Source organism: Orcinus orca, chromosome 18, assembly GCF_937001465.1.
Source record: "Orcinus orca chromosome 18, mOrcOrc1.1, whole genome shotgun sequence".
In the NCBI taxonomy this organism is placed as follows: domain Eukaryota; kingdom Metazoa; phylum Chordata; class Mammalia; order Artiodactyla; family Delphinidae; genus Orcinus; species Orcinus orca.
Window position 1 is genome coordinate 29,636,439 of NC_064576.1, and position 21,067 is coordinate 29,657,505.

General features: G+C 38.9%; 1 protein-coding gene across 8 annotated transcripts in view; it reads right to left on the bottom strand.

Moving 5' to 3' along the window:
* Positions 1–21,067, bottom strand: part of LMO7 (LIM domain 7) — a 135,419-nt gene that overhangs the window by 83,604 nt on the left and 30,748 nt on the right. For 7 of the 8 annotated variants that reach the window (XM_012538440.3, XM_049700959.1, XM_033414029.2 and 4 more), the window contains exon 3: positions 12,830–12,936. Coding sequence is in view for 1 of the 8 variants with exons in the window: in XM_049700960.1 (XP_049556917.1) it covers positions 12,830–12,936; positions 13,446–13,529 (191 nt within the window). In the remaining 7 variants the exon portion in view is untranslated. Of the gene's footprint in view, positions 1–12,829; positions 12,937–13,445; positions 13,545–21,067 lie in introns of those variants that run through there. The other variant, XM_049700960.1, reaches the window with a different exon arrangement.

Here is a 21,067-nt window from a genome sequence, read left to right on the forward strand (position 1 = left end):
CATTTGTTGTTTGTAGATTTTCTGATGATGCCCATTCTAACTGGTGAGAGGTGATACCTCATTGTAGTTTTGACTTGCACTTGTCTAATAATTAGTGATGCTGAGCAGCTTTTCATGTGTTTTTTGGCCATCTGTATGTCTTCTTTGGAGAAATGTCTATTTAGGTCTTCTGCCCATTTTTTGATTGGGTTGTTTGTTTTATTGATATTGAGTTGCTTGAGCTGTTTATATATATTGGAGAGTAATCCTTTGTCCATTGATTCATTTGCAAATATTTTCTCCCATTCTGAGGGCTGTCTTTTCGTCTTGTTTATGGTTTCCTTTGATGTGCAAAAGCTTTTAACTTTCATTAGTTTCCATTTGTTTATTTTTGTTTTTATTTCCATTACTCTAGGAGGTGGATCAAAAAATATCTTGCTGTGATTTATGCCCAAGGGTGTTCTTCTTATGTTTTCCTCTAAGAGTTTTATAGTGTCGGGTCTTACTTTTAGGCCTTTAATCCATTTTGAGTTTACTTTTGTGGATGGTGTTAGGGAGTGTTCTAATATCATTCTTTTACATGTAGCTGTCCAGTTTTCCCAGCACCACTTACTGAAGAGACTGTCTTTTCTCCATTGTATATCCTTGCCTCCTTTGTCACAGATTAGTTGACCATAGGTGTGTGGGTTTATCTCTGGGCTTTCTATCCTGTTCCATTGATCTATATTTCTGTTTTTGTGCCAGTACCATACTGTCTTGATTACTGTACCTTTGTAGTATAGTCTGAAGTCAGGCAGTCTGATTCCTCAAGCTCTGTTTTTTTTTTCCTCAAGATTGCTTTGGCTATTCGGGTCTTTTGTGTCTCCAAACAAATTTTAAGATTTTTTGTTCTAGTTCTGTGAAAAATGCCATTGGTACTTTGATAGGGATTGCATTGAATCTGTAGATTGCTTTGGGTAGTAGAGTCATTTTCACAATATTGATTCTTCCAATCCAAGAACATGGTTTATCTCTCCATCTGTTGGTACCATCTTTAATTTCTTTCATAGTGTCTTATAGTTTTCTGCATACAGGTCTTTTGTCTCCCTAGGTAAATTTATTCCTAGGTATTTTATTCTTTTTGTTGCAATGGTAAATGGGAGTGTTTCCTTAATTTCTCTTTCAGATTTTTCATCATTAGGATATAGGAATGCAAGAGATTTCTGTGCATTAATTTGTATCCTGCAACTTTACCAAATTCATTGATTAGCTCTAGTAGTTTTCAGGTGGCATCTTTAGGATTCTCTATGTATAGTATCATGTCATCTGCAAACAGTGACAGTTTTACTTCTTTTCCAATTTGTATTCCTTTTAATTCTTTTTCTTCTCTGATTGCCATGGCTAGGACTTCCAAAACTATGTTGAATAATAGTGGCGGGAGTGGACATCCTTGTCTTGTTCCTGATCTTAGAGGAAATGCTTTCATTTCTTCACCACTGAGAATAATGTTGGCTGTGGTTTTGTCCTATATGGGCTTTATTATGTTGAGGTAGGTTCCCTCTATGCCCACTTTCTGGAGAGTTTTTTGGTTTGGTTTTAACAAGTAAAATGAAGCATCAAAAATTGGTAAATTAATAACTTATTTAGAATAATTTCCTGCCAGTTCTGTTTTTAAATATACGTTTCATGCCAATGCTGTAAAGGTCAAAGTGTGGTAGTATGATCCTGAGCAATTTAGATTAGTAAGGTTTTACAATCCACAGCCTCTAACAGGAATGTTCCATTAGAATGGCAAATACAACTGAACATTCATAACTATCTGTGTAAAGGTCATAAAACCTACAAAGGCCTTTTTGTGTGCATATCAATAAAATCCAAATACTCTATTTACTAGACAGGGAGAAAAGACCACACATGTAGCATACTTCTTCTATTCTAAGGTACACATGTGTCTATTTAACATTTCTAAAATAAGGAGATCTTAAAAGCACTGATCTTAGATTTAATGGCACATAGTAATATTGTATCTATTTGAAGTTACTTAGCTCACAAACTAGGGGGAAATTTTAATTATAATATAAAGATATTGGCCATGTATCAAATGAGGTAATATCAGTCATACACACAAATCCATCTGGGCTATAGCTGGCCTGGTTAAGCAGCAACTCAGACAATTTCAGTCCCATAGCACTAGAAAGAATATTAGCAAGTTTTTAAAGTCTGTTCAAGTCTGTTTAGACAATACAGTGGAAGCAATCCAAGCTTTGAAGGCTAAGACACCCCCTGAATTTAAATCCTAGCTCTGTTATTTGCCCAAGATAAGCTAAACAAGTTACTCTTCTCTCTGACTCCCTTCATTTCATGCATTGGAAGCAAAATGGCTGGCTGGGCTGTTACTAGGTTAGAAATAACTAATGTAAAACACCTGACAGATAGCTAGCTGTCTGTCAGGTGTCTAAACCTGATGGAGTAGTTATGAAATATTCCTGACACTGTAGTACAGTGATGCCCTCACCTAGTTGATATTCATCAGTCCAAATCCATCGTTCCCTTAGAGTTGTAAACTGTAAATCACTGCAATGCTCTTTAAGACACAAAAGCAAACATTAAGACTGAAGAATGCTTTTTTCATCTTCCCCATTTATGGTTTTAAGAACAAGGTAGAGAAAGAGTAGGTTTTTTTTCTCTTCTACCCACCCAGGATTCAGGGTCTGCACACAGCACATATTAAATATTCAATGGCTGCGGCTGACAAGCCACAAGATAAAAGGTGTACAGATGAGAGAACTCAGTACCCCTAGGCTAAGCCTCATGTACCTGTCCACCCTCCCTCTTCAGCCCATCAGGACTGTGCTGCTTCTAGATACCCCAGCAGCAGTAATCTCTGGCTCTAGCAGCTCAAGGCTTACATCAATGGATATCAGTCTTTACGGGAATTTTTTACCCTGACTCTTTCTTGTAAGCAGAATGAAAAAGAGAATGAAAAATATGAGAAAGGACATAGAGCTCTATTTCTTAATCTGGGATGGGCATGCTTTAGACACCAATATTTAATCATACTATTCCTATTTCTCCTCCAAGACAGGGACCAAGCCCTTCTGGTGAAATGAATTCTTCACTAAAATAAAAAAGGATCTAGGGACCCTCAGGGTCTGGTGCCTCACTCTTTGAAGCCTTTTACAAATTTTCACATATGTTCTTAGTGTGTGTACACGTATGTGCTCTACTGCACACTTTTGAGATGAATACACATTATACACAAAATAAAGTCTGAGCTCCCCACTTAGCAGAGAATTTTTCTTCTCAATATTAAGTCAAAAGAAGCCTAGTAACATGTCAGCCAAATTGTCTACCCAGACATAGATTCTTTTGAAGATTATTTCCGTTTATCTCAGTAAAAGTGAAAGAAAAAATACAGAACAAAAGCATTTTACAAAGTCTAGCAGCCATCAATGTTATTATAATGTAATGAAATGGTGAAATGTAATAACAGTGATACTTGATATCTAGGGATTTCTCCCCAAAGTGCTCAAAATACACAGCACAAACCCTTCTTAAATTTATGGTGGTTAATGCAAACAGAGCTTAATTCAAAGCAGCTGCTTTTTCCAGGCCACCAAGATCCCCCACTTTTTCCTTTTTTAACTTAAGAAAAACTGGCTTACCTGAAGTGTGTTCATTCAAGTATGTTTTTAACCTACTTATTTTTGAATGGAATTTTATTACACTATCATATGCATTTAATGTGGCAAGTATCCTTAATTTATACAGCAGGTGTACACTTTTCCTTAAAATTAAAGGTTTCTCAGTAACACTTTTGGAGCATGTTTTCTTAAGTTTACTGTGTATATTTTGGTCAGTAGTATCTGAAGCAATGCTTTTAAGCTCTTAAGAAAAAGTGACCATCACCCTGCCTCTCAGTTCAGTAGGGATACGCAGAAGGTATGTCTCTGAAAAATGGAGAATCAGTCCATCAGCAGCCAATCCCACCTGGGATGGCTGCTCAGCATGACAAATTATACCAGGGCAATTACCCCTAAAATATAACTACTCCACTAACCTAGACTCTTTAAAATAACCAATAAATGATCAATATACAACTTTTATACCTATTCAACATTTGATAGCGAGTCTCTTCATTTTAAAAGAACCAAGCTATAATGTTATGTCAAAGCATCAACATGAAAGTATACTTCCTAGTTTCTTGATGTGTTTCACCACGTACAACTGGAAGTAAATAAGAACCAAGGCTTATGACCTCACAAACAGTGCCTATTGCTAGTTATGATTGTTCATGTCCAGAGTTAAAACTACAAATATTTTAGAGAATATAATCAAGACCTTTATGCTATCAGTACAGTAGCCTTTTGATGGACAGCACAGATGGGAGATATCCAAAAGGAGCAGCTAAGTTTTCTGTCTGGGGGACAACATAGCTGCAGTGTGCATTTGAATTCTGTAAACATTATGAACACCTATCCGCCCCCCCCCAAAAAAAATTCATAAGGCCTACAAAAGCCTTTTAGAGAACAGCATCTGATCTGATCTTGCCTATCCAAAGGATAACCACCTCTCCTCTCCTAATGACCAAAACGATAAGAATTTTCACAGAAGAGGAAAAATGGGATGAAAGAATTAAACCAATCACCAAAGTAAAGTTTTGAATTTGGATTTGTGTTGTGGACTGCTTGTGGTTTCATGTCTTTTTTTTTTTTTTGCTTTTTTAAATATGGAAATAGAAACTTTTTAAGGAAATAAATCCAAATCAAACTACAATATTTCTAACATTTCATAAAATACACAGAAAATTGAGGTCTCAAAAAGTTAATAAAATTATGTTGGTCCCACATAAACAGGAGGAAGAGTAAATAACTTAGATATATGTTCTCTGGTTTCCAGCTTTGCTATTCTAATGAAACAGATACACTGTAAAAAGCTGACTAAACATACATGTCAGAAAAACATCTGTTTTAATATCTGCTCCTAATTGAAAGAAGAGATAAGTCTAAAATGGCTAAAATTCTCATAAAAAAACAAAGAGCCTATAGCCAATCATCACAATTTAAGTAGCTGGGGGCCAAATTTTTCCCTCCATGTTCTTCTACAGAGCACACATATCTTCACTTCATAGGGTCAAGAATCTGGACATATGTATATGTACAGCTGATTCACTTTGTTATAAAGCAGAAACTAACACACCATTGTAAAGCAATTATACTCCAATAAAGATGTTAAAAAAAATAAAATAAATGATCACAATTGATAATTCAGTACCACTTATTGAGCACTACTATATGTCAAGCACTATACACTTTACATACATGACTTTATGAAAATCCGTACAATATCCTTGCGGGGTAGGGCTATCCCCCAAATGGTATTATTTGCTAAGCTCCAGGATATTAGCCATTCCATCTCTCTTGTTCACTGAGCAGTCAAGTGATCACAGGGAGGAAAACTAACCTGTCTAAGGCCATTCAGACACCAGGTGACTGAATGGGATGGGATTAAACCCATGTCAGGCACCTAAAGTCCCTGCTATTGTTAGGATGATCGTCTATTCATGACAATTGATGCACATCAACTGAAATTCTATTCCATCCTGGGTGAGAAAGAAACCCAGCCTGGGGTATACTAGAAACAATTCAAACGAACTGCTAAGAAATCTTCATGTTTCTGTGCGCTCATATTCTTCAAATAGTTTTTATCATGCCAAAGTCAAAGGCAATTTGTGACTTTTTTCAAATTGGCTTTGGTGTTTAATGCTAGGCAAAGGTAAGAGGTACCAAGGCAGATAGCTTGACTTTGGAAGAAACAAGGCTTACTGTAAACTTGTTGGTAAAACTTATTAAAGTAACTTTAATGACTTCCCGTTAAGTTACCTCCACTCTTGATTCCTGCTTTTAAAATTTTCTGTCCCTTGCCCTTGAGCTTCTACAAGATATTCCAACTACCTACGTAACAACTATACCTTTCCACCCAAGCCTTAAGCATACATTTAGATTGGTGATGGTATGAGAACATTAAAATGTTTCTAAAACTTCATATAAATATAAGCATGGAAAAACATCCCTCAAATGTCAGTTAAAACAATACTAGCATTTATCATTGGATATCAGCATAAGGATTAAAACTTCCACCAAATACTTTGGAAAGTACATGGCCCAACATTCCAATTTTAGTTTTACCCACACAACTGAGAGGAAACACACATTCTTCTTTTAAACTGTATAAGTTTCAGATTGTGTTGCAATATTCTGAAATGATAAGTAAAAGTCTCACCCAGCAAACCAAAAGTTTAGTGACTGCTTTCCCAGATCTGCTTTGCAATTTTGAAAGATGAGGAAGAAAGATAGGAGCACTTAGCAAAGAAATATTCAGTTCTCATCTTCGAAGCCTGGTTTTAAGATTTCCATATCTTCATAATTAAAATCTGATTTTCAAATAAGTATTTAACACCTAAGGTGTCAGGAGGAGATTAAATGCATTATCTCTGCCCTCAGATAGCTTCAAGTCTAGGGAAAAATTAGATGTAGGTAAAAACAAGAAATGCTTTGAAAGCCCAGAAGAGAGACCAACGTCACCTTCAATCAGAAGTGTTTCCTGATTAAAAAGCTGAAATGACTGTTCATCTCTATAGTCCCAGAGAGCCCTGTGCATTTAACACAACGTATTCTAACTTAACTTATGAGGACATTTCCTCAATTATAATGTGAACCCCTCTAACGGCAGGACTCCATCTTCTTTATGCCTGTATAAGTACCGGCCACAGAGAAGATGCTGAATCAATGCTTGCTGTATGATTGGCAAGTGAATGAAACCAAAATTTCCCCATAGCTGGATTAACTGCCACTTTCTACTCTGTAGCTCCAGAAACAGATGTAAGCACACGCACCTCCCATGTACACCCTTCACTCAAACAATCAGTTAAATCAGACCAGAATATAGCATGAAATTCAGGGAAAAACAATGCTTAACATCTCCAGCGACCGGTGAAGCTCTCATTTTCAAAAATGACTGACAGGACTACAGATATTACAGTGCATGTAACTGTCAAAGTTTGATTAATTCAAGATAGGCAGCCCTACAGATAATTAGGTGAAAAAAGAATCTCTTCAACAAAAATATCTCTTTGGTTTAACCCTTTGAAGGACCACGTTATAAAACAAATGCTATCTGATAGGCGAAGCAAATTCTACCACCTTCCCATGAACTGATTCATGACAACTGCTAATCAAGATGAGATTCTTTGGAGCAATGAATTTAGGATGCGTTACTTTTGTAGATAAAGATCCTGGCCATAAAAGTCTATAACATGAAGTCTCACCCAGCAAACCAAGACAAAATCAGACCCCATGGCTCTTTGGATTTGAGGGAGTGGGGAGCTGAGGAAGGAGACTTGGCATCCAGAAAGTGTCGATCTATCGAAGAAATAAATTAAGAACTAGAAATGGAGAGAAATAAATGCCAGGTAAAACTGCTAGTTATTCTACAGTTTGTCCCTGCAGCTCATATCCCACCACCTTCTCTGCAGTTGAGCAGACTCTTAGAAATTCAAACTTTGCCATTAAAGATCATTTGAAAGATGTGACCATATATTTTTGCTGCTGGCCTTAAACAGGACTTCGGCAACCCAAAAGAATTAATGTCCCCCTTTCAGTAACTACCTAACACCAGAGAATGAATGGGATAGAGATATATGTGATGCAGTAAACTTCCTTTCTCTTTTATTCTGTTCTAATTACTTGGTAGGAAGGGAGGGAACATTTTAAAATAGCAACATGAATTGACAGGTGGAACTCCCCATACTCAAGTTACAGATCCAAGTTTGGATATCATTAAGGTTGCTTTTTTCCTTTTCGTTTTTTTTAAACAGATTAAGACATTGAGAAACTCATTTGAAAGACACATCTGGAAAAAAAAAGTAGTATAATCAGGTTTAAATGAGAGAAAGTTGAAAATTATCCAATTCAAAGTAGGTATATTTTTACTTACATGAATAACAACCTTAAAAAAATACACATACACATTCATATCTCAAGTCAAATTTGGCAGACTGTAAAAGAGAGCCATCTGGGAACTTAATTCCTAAGACATGACTTTACAGTATTGCTGCAAAATCAAGCACCTTTTGAAGCTTTAGAGATCAGCTAAATCCTTAAAATATCATTTTGAGCCTCCTTTATTTTCACAAGGGAAATACGTGAACATTAATTTCGCTTCCAACTACTGTTCCTTTGGTAACTAGTACATGTAAAAATACCAGATTCTTGATTTCTCCACCCTCCATTTGATAAACAGACCTTTTAAAAAAACTCAGTCAATAATATTTCAAGTCACATTTTAGAACTAAAATATTAATATCGTAAATAACAAAAGAGTAAGTGTACACTAAAAAATACTTTTTCTTTGCATGACAAATATTGTGTTCAAAAGCATCGCCATCCTATAATTGTATTATGAACAGAATGTATCTAAGGAAGTGCGAAAAACTGGATTGGAATGGTAAGGGGGTGGAAAGAGAAAACATGTTTATAATCTGTTCAAATTCTCAGCTTAAAAATTTCAATATATAATTTGGTTTAGAGCAATGGTTTAAATGCAGGACTTAGTCTGAGTCAAAATGCTAGACACAAAATTAAAACCTTTAATGTTCAACTCTACCTTTCTGTCAACTTCAATCCTCCAATACAGGACGTCTGGGCTGCTCTGTTGAGTTGCTTTCCACAACGAGTCATTGTTCTGTGCCTCTTAATGACCAGATGCCACCAAAGCCCATGACACTTGCTGCAGGAGCTCTGCAGTGTGCTGTGGTTGCTCTCCCACAGGCCTTTTAGAGAAAGTGTGCAGAGATGGCCCTGTGGGAGTCATACCCCCTCTTCTCTGCAGATTGTGTGTGTTTCTAAGCTCAGTATGGATATTTGGTAAATGGTTAATAATACGGTGCAGTTAATCATTGGTGCAGAAGCTAAATTTCATGGCCTCAGTAAACATCTCAACTAGGATAGGTTCAATCTCAATCTACCATTCATGGAGGCTAAGTCCCCAGTTTGCTTACTACCCTTTCGGGAAGAAAAGGAGTAAAGATACACCCTGTCCATCAAAGTCAGGAATGTCAAAATTAAAAGTATCAACTGACTTTTGCATATATGTAGTCCCAAAATAAGTGGAATAATTCAAACATATTTGGAAAAGTTCAAACTATTACTTCCTTCAAATAAAATAATTCAGTTAGAAAATTAATATGTATAATTACAGAAATATAAAGAGTACCCTAGCTTGTTTGACTAGCGAAAATTGTTACCAAGTAAATGGTAAATCTCAAACTACTGGAAAATAAGATTTGTACTTAGGGTCTGGATTAGTGAAGTGATTCAACAGCAGTGGGTCTTTATATTAATTGCTTCTGCTCTTGCCACTCATTCTCACCACACACAACTCTCCTAGGCTCTGTGTGTCATCTATGCTTTTAATAACATAGATAGTGGACTGTCGTCCACTAACAAAAAAAAACACCTCACATTTGCCAACATGTAGTTCTTTGCTCTCAGTATGTTCTGCAAACGTGTATCTTAGATTACATGTGCAGGAAGACCAACAACAGGTCTGTGAACTGTTAATGCAGTATCTTAGGGGTTGAATTTTGATAGAGCATTTAAAATAATAAATAGTTTGCCACACTTCTGCTAATTTTTTTTTTTTTTCCGGTATGCAGGCCTCTCACTGTTGTGGCCTCTCCCATTGCGGAGCACAGGCTCCGGCCACGCAGGCTCCGCGGCCATGGCTCACGGGCCCAGCCACTCCGCGGCATGTGGGATCTTCCCGGACCGGGGCACAAACCCATGTCCCCTGCATCGGCAGGCGGACTCTCAACCACTGTGCCACCAGGGAAGACCCCTGAGCTTTTTTTTTTTTTTTTTTTTTTTTAACTTTTACTAATTTTAATGTACATGGATGGGCACAGTAATGTCCAAGTACTCACACCTTACTGCACGCTCCAAATACAATGAGCCTTTCTGTAAAATGAACAAACATACTAACACAGAAATACATGTTATTATATTAGTAAGTAAAAAGTCACACTTCAGCTGAAAATTTATGTCAGTATCCTCCCTTCCACACAATTATCTTGCTGGCAGAGTGGAAATCTAAAAATTTGAAGTCAAGGCCTCTCAACCTCAGCACTACTGATATTTGCGATGAGAAATTCTTTGTTACGGAGGCCACTAAATACCCTTTTGAACTGAAGGGTATTTGGCAGCACCCCTGACCCCCAGGATGGCGGTAGCACCCCCATCCCAGCTATAACAACCAAAAGTATCTCCAGACGTTGCCAAATGCCCCCAGTTGAGAACCACCAGCCTAACCAACACCAAGGCTTTTAATCTACAATAAATATAGGACAAGATCTTTGACCTACAGAAGCCTCCACGTTACATAAGAACTGAAACTAAAGAGAAATGCATTACTATTTCGTAAGGAATTATTTGCTTTCCTTCACATTTTCCCTTCCTTCTATAAAAATGCCATCTCAGGGCTTCCCTGTGGCGCAGTGGTTAAGAATCTGCCCACCAATGCAGGGGACACGGGTTCGAGCCCTGGTCCGGGAAGATCCCACATGCCGCGGAGCAACTTAAGCCCCTACGCCACAACTACTGAGCCTGCGCTCTAGAGCCCGCGAGCCACAACTACTGAAGCCCACGTGCCACAACTACTGAAGCCCGCGTGCCACAACTACTGAAGCCCGCAAGCCACAACTACTGAAGCCCACGTGCTACAACTACTGAAGCCCGCGCTCTACAGCCCGTGCTCCGCAACAAGAGAAACCACCGCAATAAGAAGCCTGCGCACCGTAACGAAGAGTAGCCCCTGCTCGCCGCAACTAGAGAAAGCCTGCGCGCAGCAGTGAAGACCCAATGCAGCCAAAAATAAATAAATAAATAATTTTAAAAAAAAAAAAATGCTATCTCAGGGCAGAGGAGCTCTGGCCAACCATTTAAAGAAGCTGTCTGCCAGCTTTGTCACTCTCCACCCTCCACTTCCTTTGCAGCAGTCCCACGATCGACCCCTGTGCTCTTTGGTCCAACAAGACAGAGCTGTCGGGGCGATGCTCTTAATTAAGAGTGTCGAGGTCCTCATGCAGATGTTCTCACTAGGACTGCTTGGACACATCTTGCTTTTATGGACTTGTGGTTTCCACTGAAACAAGTTGTTCTGCATACTTCCTACTACGGCTGTAACTACGTGACTTCCCGGTTTCGGTTTGTCACTAACTTAATTTCATTGAAGGCTGAGCCCAGATACTGATTTTTCCTGAACACTTTAGACCCAGTGTCTCATGAAACAGGCTCCAGGCAAGTTTCACTCAGGGCACTCTTGTTATTAGAAGCCAACAAACATGTTTTATTAAGTTCATAACCTCCTTGAACATCGGCTACAGAGTTTCAAAACAGTATGATTTTAAGGGGAAAAGACATTTCTTCTTAATAGACAGCAACAACTGAAGAAAAATACTTTGAAAGTTAAAAATTTCTTTGCCCATCAGATAGGTCATATGAGAGAATGCTGATTAGGAAAAATAAATTCATCCATAGTTATTTTTCATGGAAATTAAACATGACCTCGAATACTGCAGAAGTAAACATGCCATTTTGGTGATGAAACTTAGCATCTCTCAACAATCTTCCAATTAATCAGAAATGCTAACAGACCCATCCCTGCTATGCACGTATCACTGCTGTGTCGTTTAGAAATGCTTGTTCAACAGAACTAGAAGCATATAGATATGAAATGGCTTGTTCATTTAAAAATATATCATTGCTTTTAAAAGATTAATCCTACCCAGGTTTTTAGGTTATATGGCTAAAGACAATGTTTACTATAAAAAATATTTATAGACAGGGTTATTCTTCTTTAGAAAAAAATCTTGACCATATTTAAGATTTTACAGTCATTTTTTAATGACTTTAAAGCTATTACAACAGAGATATTAACTCTTCAAACTTAGTCTTTGAATTGGTAAAAGCTAATTTTTTCATTTCTATTATTTCTATAGATAGAATAAGGTGTTTATTTTTTTCCAATGGAAAAATGCTAATTATGTTTAAGAGCCATGATAAGGAGGAAGTCATTATTACAAAATTAAATCATTTTCCTGTCACACTGAGCTGGTAACATGAGTTTATTCTGATTCACTGAAAGCAAATTTAGATTTATAAGAGAAAAATCTTACAAGAGTTTAAAACCAGATTTCCTGAAACCATATACTCAAACACAAACAGCATTTTCCATCTAAAACACAACACAAACACCTGCGCACATGTTTTCACACACACCCCCCACTTTCACTTTCTCATCCATACTATTAAAAGAGTGAAAAACAGTTCATTTTTAGAAATCAGCCAGTTGACAAAAGTCATTAGCGGTACATGTTGGTCCCAAGCACCGCTGCTTTCCAAATATTAAGTCTCTTTTATCACTGTCCCACTCTCATTTTTATGTTAGCAATCATGTCTTAATATCAAATAATTTTTACTCTGTAAGCTAAAATATAACCTTCTCCATTTTCTTTATAAATATAATGAGCATCCTCACCATTAGCAACCAAACACTATGATGTTGGACAAGCATTAAAATATAAACCACCATTTTGGCTAATACAGGAATCTAAAATAATAAGATACCATGGTCTCAGTTACAGACAGCTTCACACTCACAATCCCTAAACTATTTCTTAAATGGTCTGTTTTGGAATGCAAACAGAGGAAGATGGAGGGACAATTTTCCTGTAATCAGAGCTCTCAGAAATTATTTACACTTAAGCCACAAGCCCTAAGTTTAAAAAAACATGTAACAAACCAGTGAAACTTACTTGACAGTGACTCGATTTGATAAATCCTGTAGATCCCCAGGATGGAAAAGCTGGGCTTCTTTCAATCCAATCTGTTCACAAGCTTTCAAAAACACGTTTATATTATCCTGTGAAAAGAAGTGGAAAGTGATTGCTTAGCCGAGCTCTCTCTCAGACAAAGGTTACCAATTTTTATGATATAACTTCCAAGCTTCAAAGTCCAATTACAGCCAGCAAAAAAGGAGGAAGCAAGACCAAGCCACTCATGTACGTAAAAAAAAATAATATTAATACATGTGCACGTATAGCCTTTCAGTTTTCCAGAGCATAAACGGCAGTGCTCTCTTATGCCAGGCATATGCTGTTCCTGTGATCTTTGTGACTGACACGTTAAACATTACCTGTTATAGGACAAGTGCCTGGCCACTGAGCAGTAATCTACCCTTGGATGTCAGCTCTGCTCTGCAAACAAACGCCCTCTTCCCAGCTTTGCACGACAAGCCTCACCTCTCCTCTTTAAAAATAACTCCAGCTACTGACATTCACCCACCCAGAAACTGTTGGCAGGGAAGAAAGAAGAGGAGGAACATTCTGTTTCTATGATTACAAATTACAGAACGACTGTGGAATACCACACCTGGAATCTGGGTTTGGTTGCTAACCCGGCTCCTGACAGACAGGGAAACCACACTGTAGGACCCAGGAGAAGCCCAGTGATCATTGGCTGAGCCGCAGAGCTGAGGTGTGGTCGTTACTCATGCCCTGCACCTGCCTCAGGAAGGGCCTCCACAACGTGAAAATCTAGGTTGCCCTCCTGTCTAACTTCAAAACCCAAATCCTCCATTCACAAACCAAGGCTCTTCATTCACGTCAACAGCTGCACCAACACTGACAATAGTAGAGACACACTGGGTGAGCAAAATTAGCTGGAGCTTCTATCTTTACTCCACTTCAAAAAAGAAAATCCTTTATGGGCTTGAGCTTGTGCAGATGCCATGCGACTCTTCACCTTCCACGTTGTTAGGTTCTCAGGCAAGAGAATGGCCTCCTCACATGCCAGCACAGGCTGGTCCCCTCACACCTGCTGGCAACGCCACATCTGAGGGGTGAGCGGCTCAGGGCCCCTGAAACCTCACCTCACTCCCTAACAGGTGGCCGCGAGGGTCCTCTCTGCCACGTGGAGAGAGGCAGTTACCCTTTTCCCATGCTGGGAAGCTCATCTCCACAGGAAGAAAAGGCAGGCTGCGATGGCAACGTGGGAGGGAATGATGGAAAGGGAAATGAAGTAAGGTGAAGAGGCTAAATTCAACAGTTTGGGTTCTTGGTGTGTGAGAGGACTTAGGGAAAGGGGAAGCAAATGTATGGCAGAGAAAAACAATGCTGTTAGGGAGCTCAGGGACATTTAAAGAAAACCTGTTTGTAGCAGTAGGATGTTAGTCTAGTGTACGTACTATCAGTAAAAGGCAGCGCGAACTACCTAGCTGAAAGCTGCCATCCATGATTCATTTTATTCATTTTGAACAGAGGTCAAAGATTAAAGGAACTTAAGTCAAAAGTTGAACAGCTCAATGGAAGGCATTCAGTCTGAGGAGCAGTAGGCTCCTCAGGTGTGGTGCCTTAGAAACAGCCCTTGAATAGCTCTCTCAACTTGAGTGCCAGTGAACTGAAGCAACAAGTTACCTGCCCCATACACCCGACATACAATGGTGGGACAGGTGTAGGGTAACCAATAGACACACTCCAGTTCAATGTGTGCAGAAAGGAAAGGTCACTGATTCTGAAGTCCTGCAAAGCATAGGTTGGCAGGTCCTTCATTAGGATTCAAGGCCAGGGAACACCTCCTTCATGGTTTTCTGCTTCACTCTCCGGACACTTGGCTCTGCCTTAAAAATTATCTTTCCATTTCCTTGGAAAGTAGCTTGTGTTTGCAGATGTGTACCTTTCTCAGTCTGCTTCCTGGCTGAAGAAGTTTGGAGGACTAAAGGTCTTTTTATTTTGTAATCCTCTTTCCCTTTCAGTCTAAGTTTACAAAGTTTCTGCAAATACGATTCCCTCAAAGTTTCTGCAAATACAATTCCCTCAAAAATACCATATGTCTTCTGTGAATCTTATTGGACTTCACTCCCTTAGACAAAAGCCACAACCACAAATTCCTTCAAGACAAGCCCTTCTCTTCATGTGCTGAGAAGACTGAGAGACACCACCCTTAAGCTTCTTAGAAGCCCTATTGCTAGACCAGACAGATTTCCAAGGTACCACTTTGTATCTTTCTAAGATCTTAAGCAATTGTACAACCACACCCTCAGCTTCATCGTTAGACCATCTTGTTTTCCTGCAAGCGCTCTGAATTTGATCTCTGCCAAAAACCCATTTCTCAATTCTCTTGATATTTTTCAGAAAAAAATTAATCATTTATTAACATAAAGAGACTGATAATTCCCCAAACCAGCAATTCCTGTGACCCCTTGTGTTTACTATTCTACCTGTCACTTCACCTTTCGCATTTTACTATAATCCTCAAGAGGAAGCCAGGAAGCACATTAACACTCCACCAGGAAATCATTTCAGCTAGAGCATCTAGTTAATTAGGTACAATTTATAGGTATAAGGGAGTGACTATCACGTGAGAATCACTGGGACCACTTTAGAAGCTGGCTACAATACTTGTACAACAAAGAACAGAGCCTGAACCAAGAGGGCGGAGCAGAAGGACGTGCTCTCACTCCCTCTTGCGAGAACACCAGAATCACAACTAACTGCTGAACAGTCAAGGACAGGAAGACGCTGGAACTCACCAAAAAGGATACCCCACATCCAAAGACAAAGGAGAAGCCACAATGAGATGGTACGAGGGGCACAATCACAATAAAATCAAATCCCATAACTGCCAGGTGGGTGACTCACAAACTGGAGAACACTTACACCACAGAAGTCCACCCACTGGAGTGAAGGTTCTGAGCCCCACGTCAGGCCTCTGAACCTGGGGGTCCGGCAACGGGAGGAGGAATTCCTAGAGAATCAGACTTTGAAGGCTAGCGGGATTTGATTGCAGGACTCTGACAGGACTTCGGGAAACAGAGACTCCACTCTTGGAGGGCACACACAAAGTAGTGTGCACATCGGGACCCAGGGGAAGCAGCAGTGAACCCAGGGGAGACTGAACCAGATCTACCTGCTGGTGTTGGAGGGTCTCCTGCAGAGGCAGGGGGTGGCTGTGGCTCACCGTGGGGAGGGGGACACTGGTGGCAGAAGTTCTGGAAGGTACTCATTGGCCTGAGCCCTCCCAGAGCCTGCCATGGGTCCCACCAAAAAGCCTGCAGGCTCCAGTGCTGGGTCACCTCACGTCAAACAGGGAGGGAACCCAGACCCACCCATCAGCAGTCAAGAGGATTAAAGTTTTACTGAGCTCTGCCCACCAGAGCAACAGCCAGCTCTACCCACCACCAGTCCCTCTAATCAGGAAACTTGCACAAGCCTCTTAGATAGCCTCATCCACCAGAGGGCAGACAGCAGAAGCAAGAAGAACTACAATCCTGCAGCCTGTGGAACAAAAACCACATTCACAGAAAGATAGACAAGATGCAAAGGCAGAGGGCTATGTACCAGATGAAGGAACAAGAAAAAAACCCCAGAAAAACAACTAAATTAAGTGGAGATAGACAACCTTCCAGAATAAGAATTCAGAATAATGATAGTGAAGATGATCCAGGACCTTGGAAAAAGAATGGAGGCAACGATCGAGAAGATGCAAGAAATGTTTAAGAAAGACCTAGAAGAAATAAAGAACAAACAGAGATGAACAATACAATAACTGAAATGAAAACTACACTAGAAGGAATCAATAGCAGAATAACTGAGGCAGAAGAACGGATAAGTGACCTGGAAGACAGAATGGTGGAACTCACTGCTGCTGAACAGAATAAAGAAAAAAGAATGAGAAGAAATGAAGAGAGCGTAAGAGACCTCTGCGACATTAAACTCAACAACATTTGCATTATAGGGGTCCCAGAAGGAGAAGAGAGAGAGAAAGGACCTGCCAAAATATTTGAAGACATTATAGTCAAAAACTTCCCTCACATGGGAAAGGAAATAGCCACCCAAGTCCAGGAAGCACAGAGAGCCCCATACAGGATAAACCCAAGGAGAAACACGCTGAGACACATAATAATCAAATTGGCAAAAATTAAAGACAAAGAAAAATTATTGAAAGCAGCAAGGGAAAAACGAAAAATAACATACAAGGGAACTCCCATAAGGTTAACAGCTGATTTCTCAGCAGAAACTCTACAAGCCAGAAGGGAGTGGCATGATATACTTAAAGCGATGAAAGGGAAGAACTTACAGCCAAGATTACTCTACCCGGCAAGGATCTCATTCAGATGCGATGGAGAAATCAAAAGCTTTACAGACAAGCAAAAGCTAAGACAATTCAGCACCACCAAACCAGCTCTACAACATATGCTAAAGGAACTTCTCTAAGTCGGAAACACAAGAGAAAAAAAGGGCCCACAAAAACAAACCCAAAACAATTAAGAAAATGGTCATAGGAACATACATATCAATAATTACCTTAAAAGTGAATGGATTAAATGCTCCAACCAAAAGGTACAGACTGGCTGAATGGATACAAAAACAAGACCCGTATATATGCTGTCTACAAGAGACCCACTTCAGACCTAGGGACACATACAGACTGAAAGTGAGAGGATAGAAAAAGATATTCCATGAAAATGGAAATCAAAAGAAAGCTGCAGTAGCAGTACTCACATCAGATAAAATAGACTTTAAAATAAAGAATGTTACAAGAGACAACGACATTACATAATGATCAAGGATCAATCCAAGAAGAAGATGTAACAATTATAAATATATATGCACCCAACATAGGAGCACCTCAATACATAAGGCAACTGCTAACAGATATAAAAGGGGAAATGGATAGTAACACAATAATAGGAGGGGACTTTAACACCTCACTTACACCAATGGACAGATCATCCAAAATGAAAATAAATAAGGAAACAGAAGCTTTAAATGACACAATAGACCAGACAGATTTAACTGATATTTATAGAACATTCCATCCAAAAACAGCAGATGACACTTTCTTCTCAAGTGTGCCCAGAACATTCTCCAGGATAGATCACATTTTGGGTCACAAATCAAGCCTCAGTAAATTTAAGAAACTTGAAATCATATCAAGCATCTTTTCTGACCACAATGCTATGAGATTAGAAATCAATGACAGGGAAAAAAATGTAAAAAACAAAAACACATGGAGGCTAAACAATACATTACTAAATAACTAAGAGATCACTGAAGAAATCAAAGAGGAAATCAAAAAACACCTAGAGACAAATGACAATGAAAACACGGCAACCCAAAACCTATGGGATGTAGCAAAAGCAGTTGTAAGAGGGAAGTTTATAACTATAAAAGTCTACCTCAAGAAAGAAGAAAAATCTCAAATAAACGATCTAGATTTACACCTAAAGGAACAAGAGAAAGAAGAACAAACAAAACCCAAAGTTAGCAGAAGGAAAGAAATCATAAAGATCAGAGCAGAAATGAATGAAACAGAAACAAAGAAAACAATAGCAAAGATCAATAAAACTAACAGCTGGTTCTTTGAGAAGATAAACGAAATTGATAAATCATTAGCCAGTCTCACCAAGAAAAAGAGGGAGAGGACTCAAATCAATAAAATTATCAATAAAAATAAAAATGAAAAAGGAGAAGTTACAACAGACACCGCAGAAATACAAAGCATCCTAAGGGACTACTACAAACAACTCTATGCCAATAAAATGGACAACCTGGAAGAAATGGAAATATTCTTAGAAAGGTATAACCTTCCAAAACTGAACCAGGAAGAAATAGAAAGTATGAACAGACCAATCACAAGTAATGAAACTGAAACTGTGATTAAAAATCTTCCAACAGGGCTTCCCTGGTGGCACAGTGGTTGAGAGTCCGCCTGCCGATGCAGGGGACACAGGTTCGTGCCCCGGTTGGGGAGGATCCCGCATGCCGCGGAGCAGCTGGGCCCATGGGCCATGGCCACTGAGCCTGAGCGTCCGGATGCTCCGCGGCGGGAGAGGCGACAGCAGCGAGAGGTCCACGTACCACAAAAAAATAAAAATTAAAAAAAATAAAGAAAATCTTCCAACAAACAAAAGTCCAGGACCAGATGTCTTCACAGGTGAATTCTATCAAACATTTAGAGAAGACCTAACACCCATCCTTCTCAAACTCTTCCAAAAAATTGCAGAGGAAGGAACACTCCCCAACTCATTCTATGAGGCCACCATCACCCTGATACCAAAACCAGACAAAGATACTACAAAAAAGGAAAATTACAGGCCAATATCACTGATGAATATAGATGCAAAAATCCTGAATAAAATACTAGCATACAGAATCCAACAACACATTAAAAGGATCATACATCATGATCAAGTGGGATTTAACCCAGGCATGCAAGGATTCTTCAATATATGCAAACCAATCAATGTGATACACCATATTGACAAACTGAAGAAGAAAAACCATATGATCATCTCAATAGATGCAGAAAAAGCTTTTGACAAAATTCAACACCCATTTGTGATAAAAACTCTCCAGAAAGTGGGCATAGAGGGAACTTACCTCAACATAATAAAGGCCATATAGGACAAACCCACAGCAAACATCATTTTTAATGGTGAAAAACTGAAAGCATTTCCTCTAAGATCAGGAACAAGACAATGATGTCCATTCCCGCCACTATTATTCAACATAGTTTTGGAAGTCCTAGCCACGGGAATCAGAGAAGAAAAAGAATTAAAAGAAATACAAATTGGAAAAGAAGTAAAACTGTCACTGTTTGCAGATGACATGATACTATACATAGAGAATCCTAAAGATGCCACCTGAAAACTACTAGAGCTAATCAATGAATTTGGTAAAGTTGCAGGATACAAAATTAATTCACAGAAATCTCTAGCATTCTTATAAACTAATGATGAAAAATCTGAAAGAAAAATTAAGGAAACACTCCCATTTACCACTGCAACAAAAAGAATAAAATACCTAGGAGTAAATTTATCTAGGGAGACAAAAGACCTGTATGCAGAAAACTATAAGACACTGATGAAAGAAAGTAAAGATGGTACCAACAGATGGAGAGATAAACCATGTTCTTGGATTGGAAGAATCAATATTGTGAAAATGACTCTACTACCCAAAGCAATCTACAGATTCAATGCAATCCCTATCAAATTACCAATGGCATTTTTTACAGAACTAGAACAAAAAAATGTTAAAATTTGTATGGAGACACAAAAGACCCTGAATAGCCAAAGAAGTCTTGAGGGAAAAAAGTGGAGCTTGGAGCAATCAGACTCGCTGACTTCAGACTATATTACAAAGCTACAGTAATCAAGACAATATGGTACTGGCACTAAAACAGAAATATAGATCAATGGAACAGGACAGAAAGCCAAGAGATAAACCCATGCACCTATGGTCAGCTAATCTATGACAAAGGAGGCAAGGATATACAATGGAGAAAAGACAGTCTCTTCAATAAGTGGTGCTGAGAAAACTGGACAGCTACATATAAAAGAATGAAATTAGAACACTCCCTAACACCATACACAAAAATAAATTCAAAATGGATTAGTGACCTATATGTAAGGTAAGACCGGACACTATAAAACTCTTAGAGTCAAACATAGGAAGAACACTCTTTGACATAAATCACAGCAAGATATTTTTTGATCCACCTCCTAGAGTAATGGAAATAAAAACAAAAATAAACAAATGGGACCTAATGAAACCTCAAAGCTTTTGCACAGCAAAGGAAACCATAAACAAGACGAAAAGACAACCCTCAGAATGGGAGAAAATATTTGCTTAACGAATCAACGGACAAAGGATTACTCTCCAAAATATATAAAAAGCTCATGCAGCTCAATATTCAAACAACCCAATCCAAAAATGGGCAGAAGACCTAAATAGACATTTCTCCAAAGAAGACATACAGATGGCCAAGAAGCACATGAAAAGCTGCTCAACATCACTAATTATTAGAGAAATGCAAATCAAAACTACAATGAGGTATCACCTCACACCAGTTAGAATGGGCATCATCAGAAAATCTACAAACAACAAATGCTGGAGAGGGTGCGGAGAAAAGGGAACCCTCTTGCACTGTTGGTGGGAATGTAAATTGATACAGCCACTATGGAGAACAGTATGGAGGTTCCTTAGAAAACT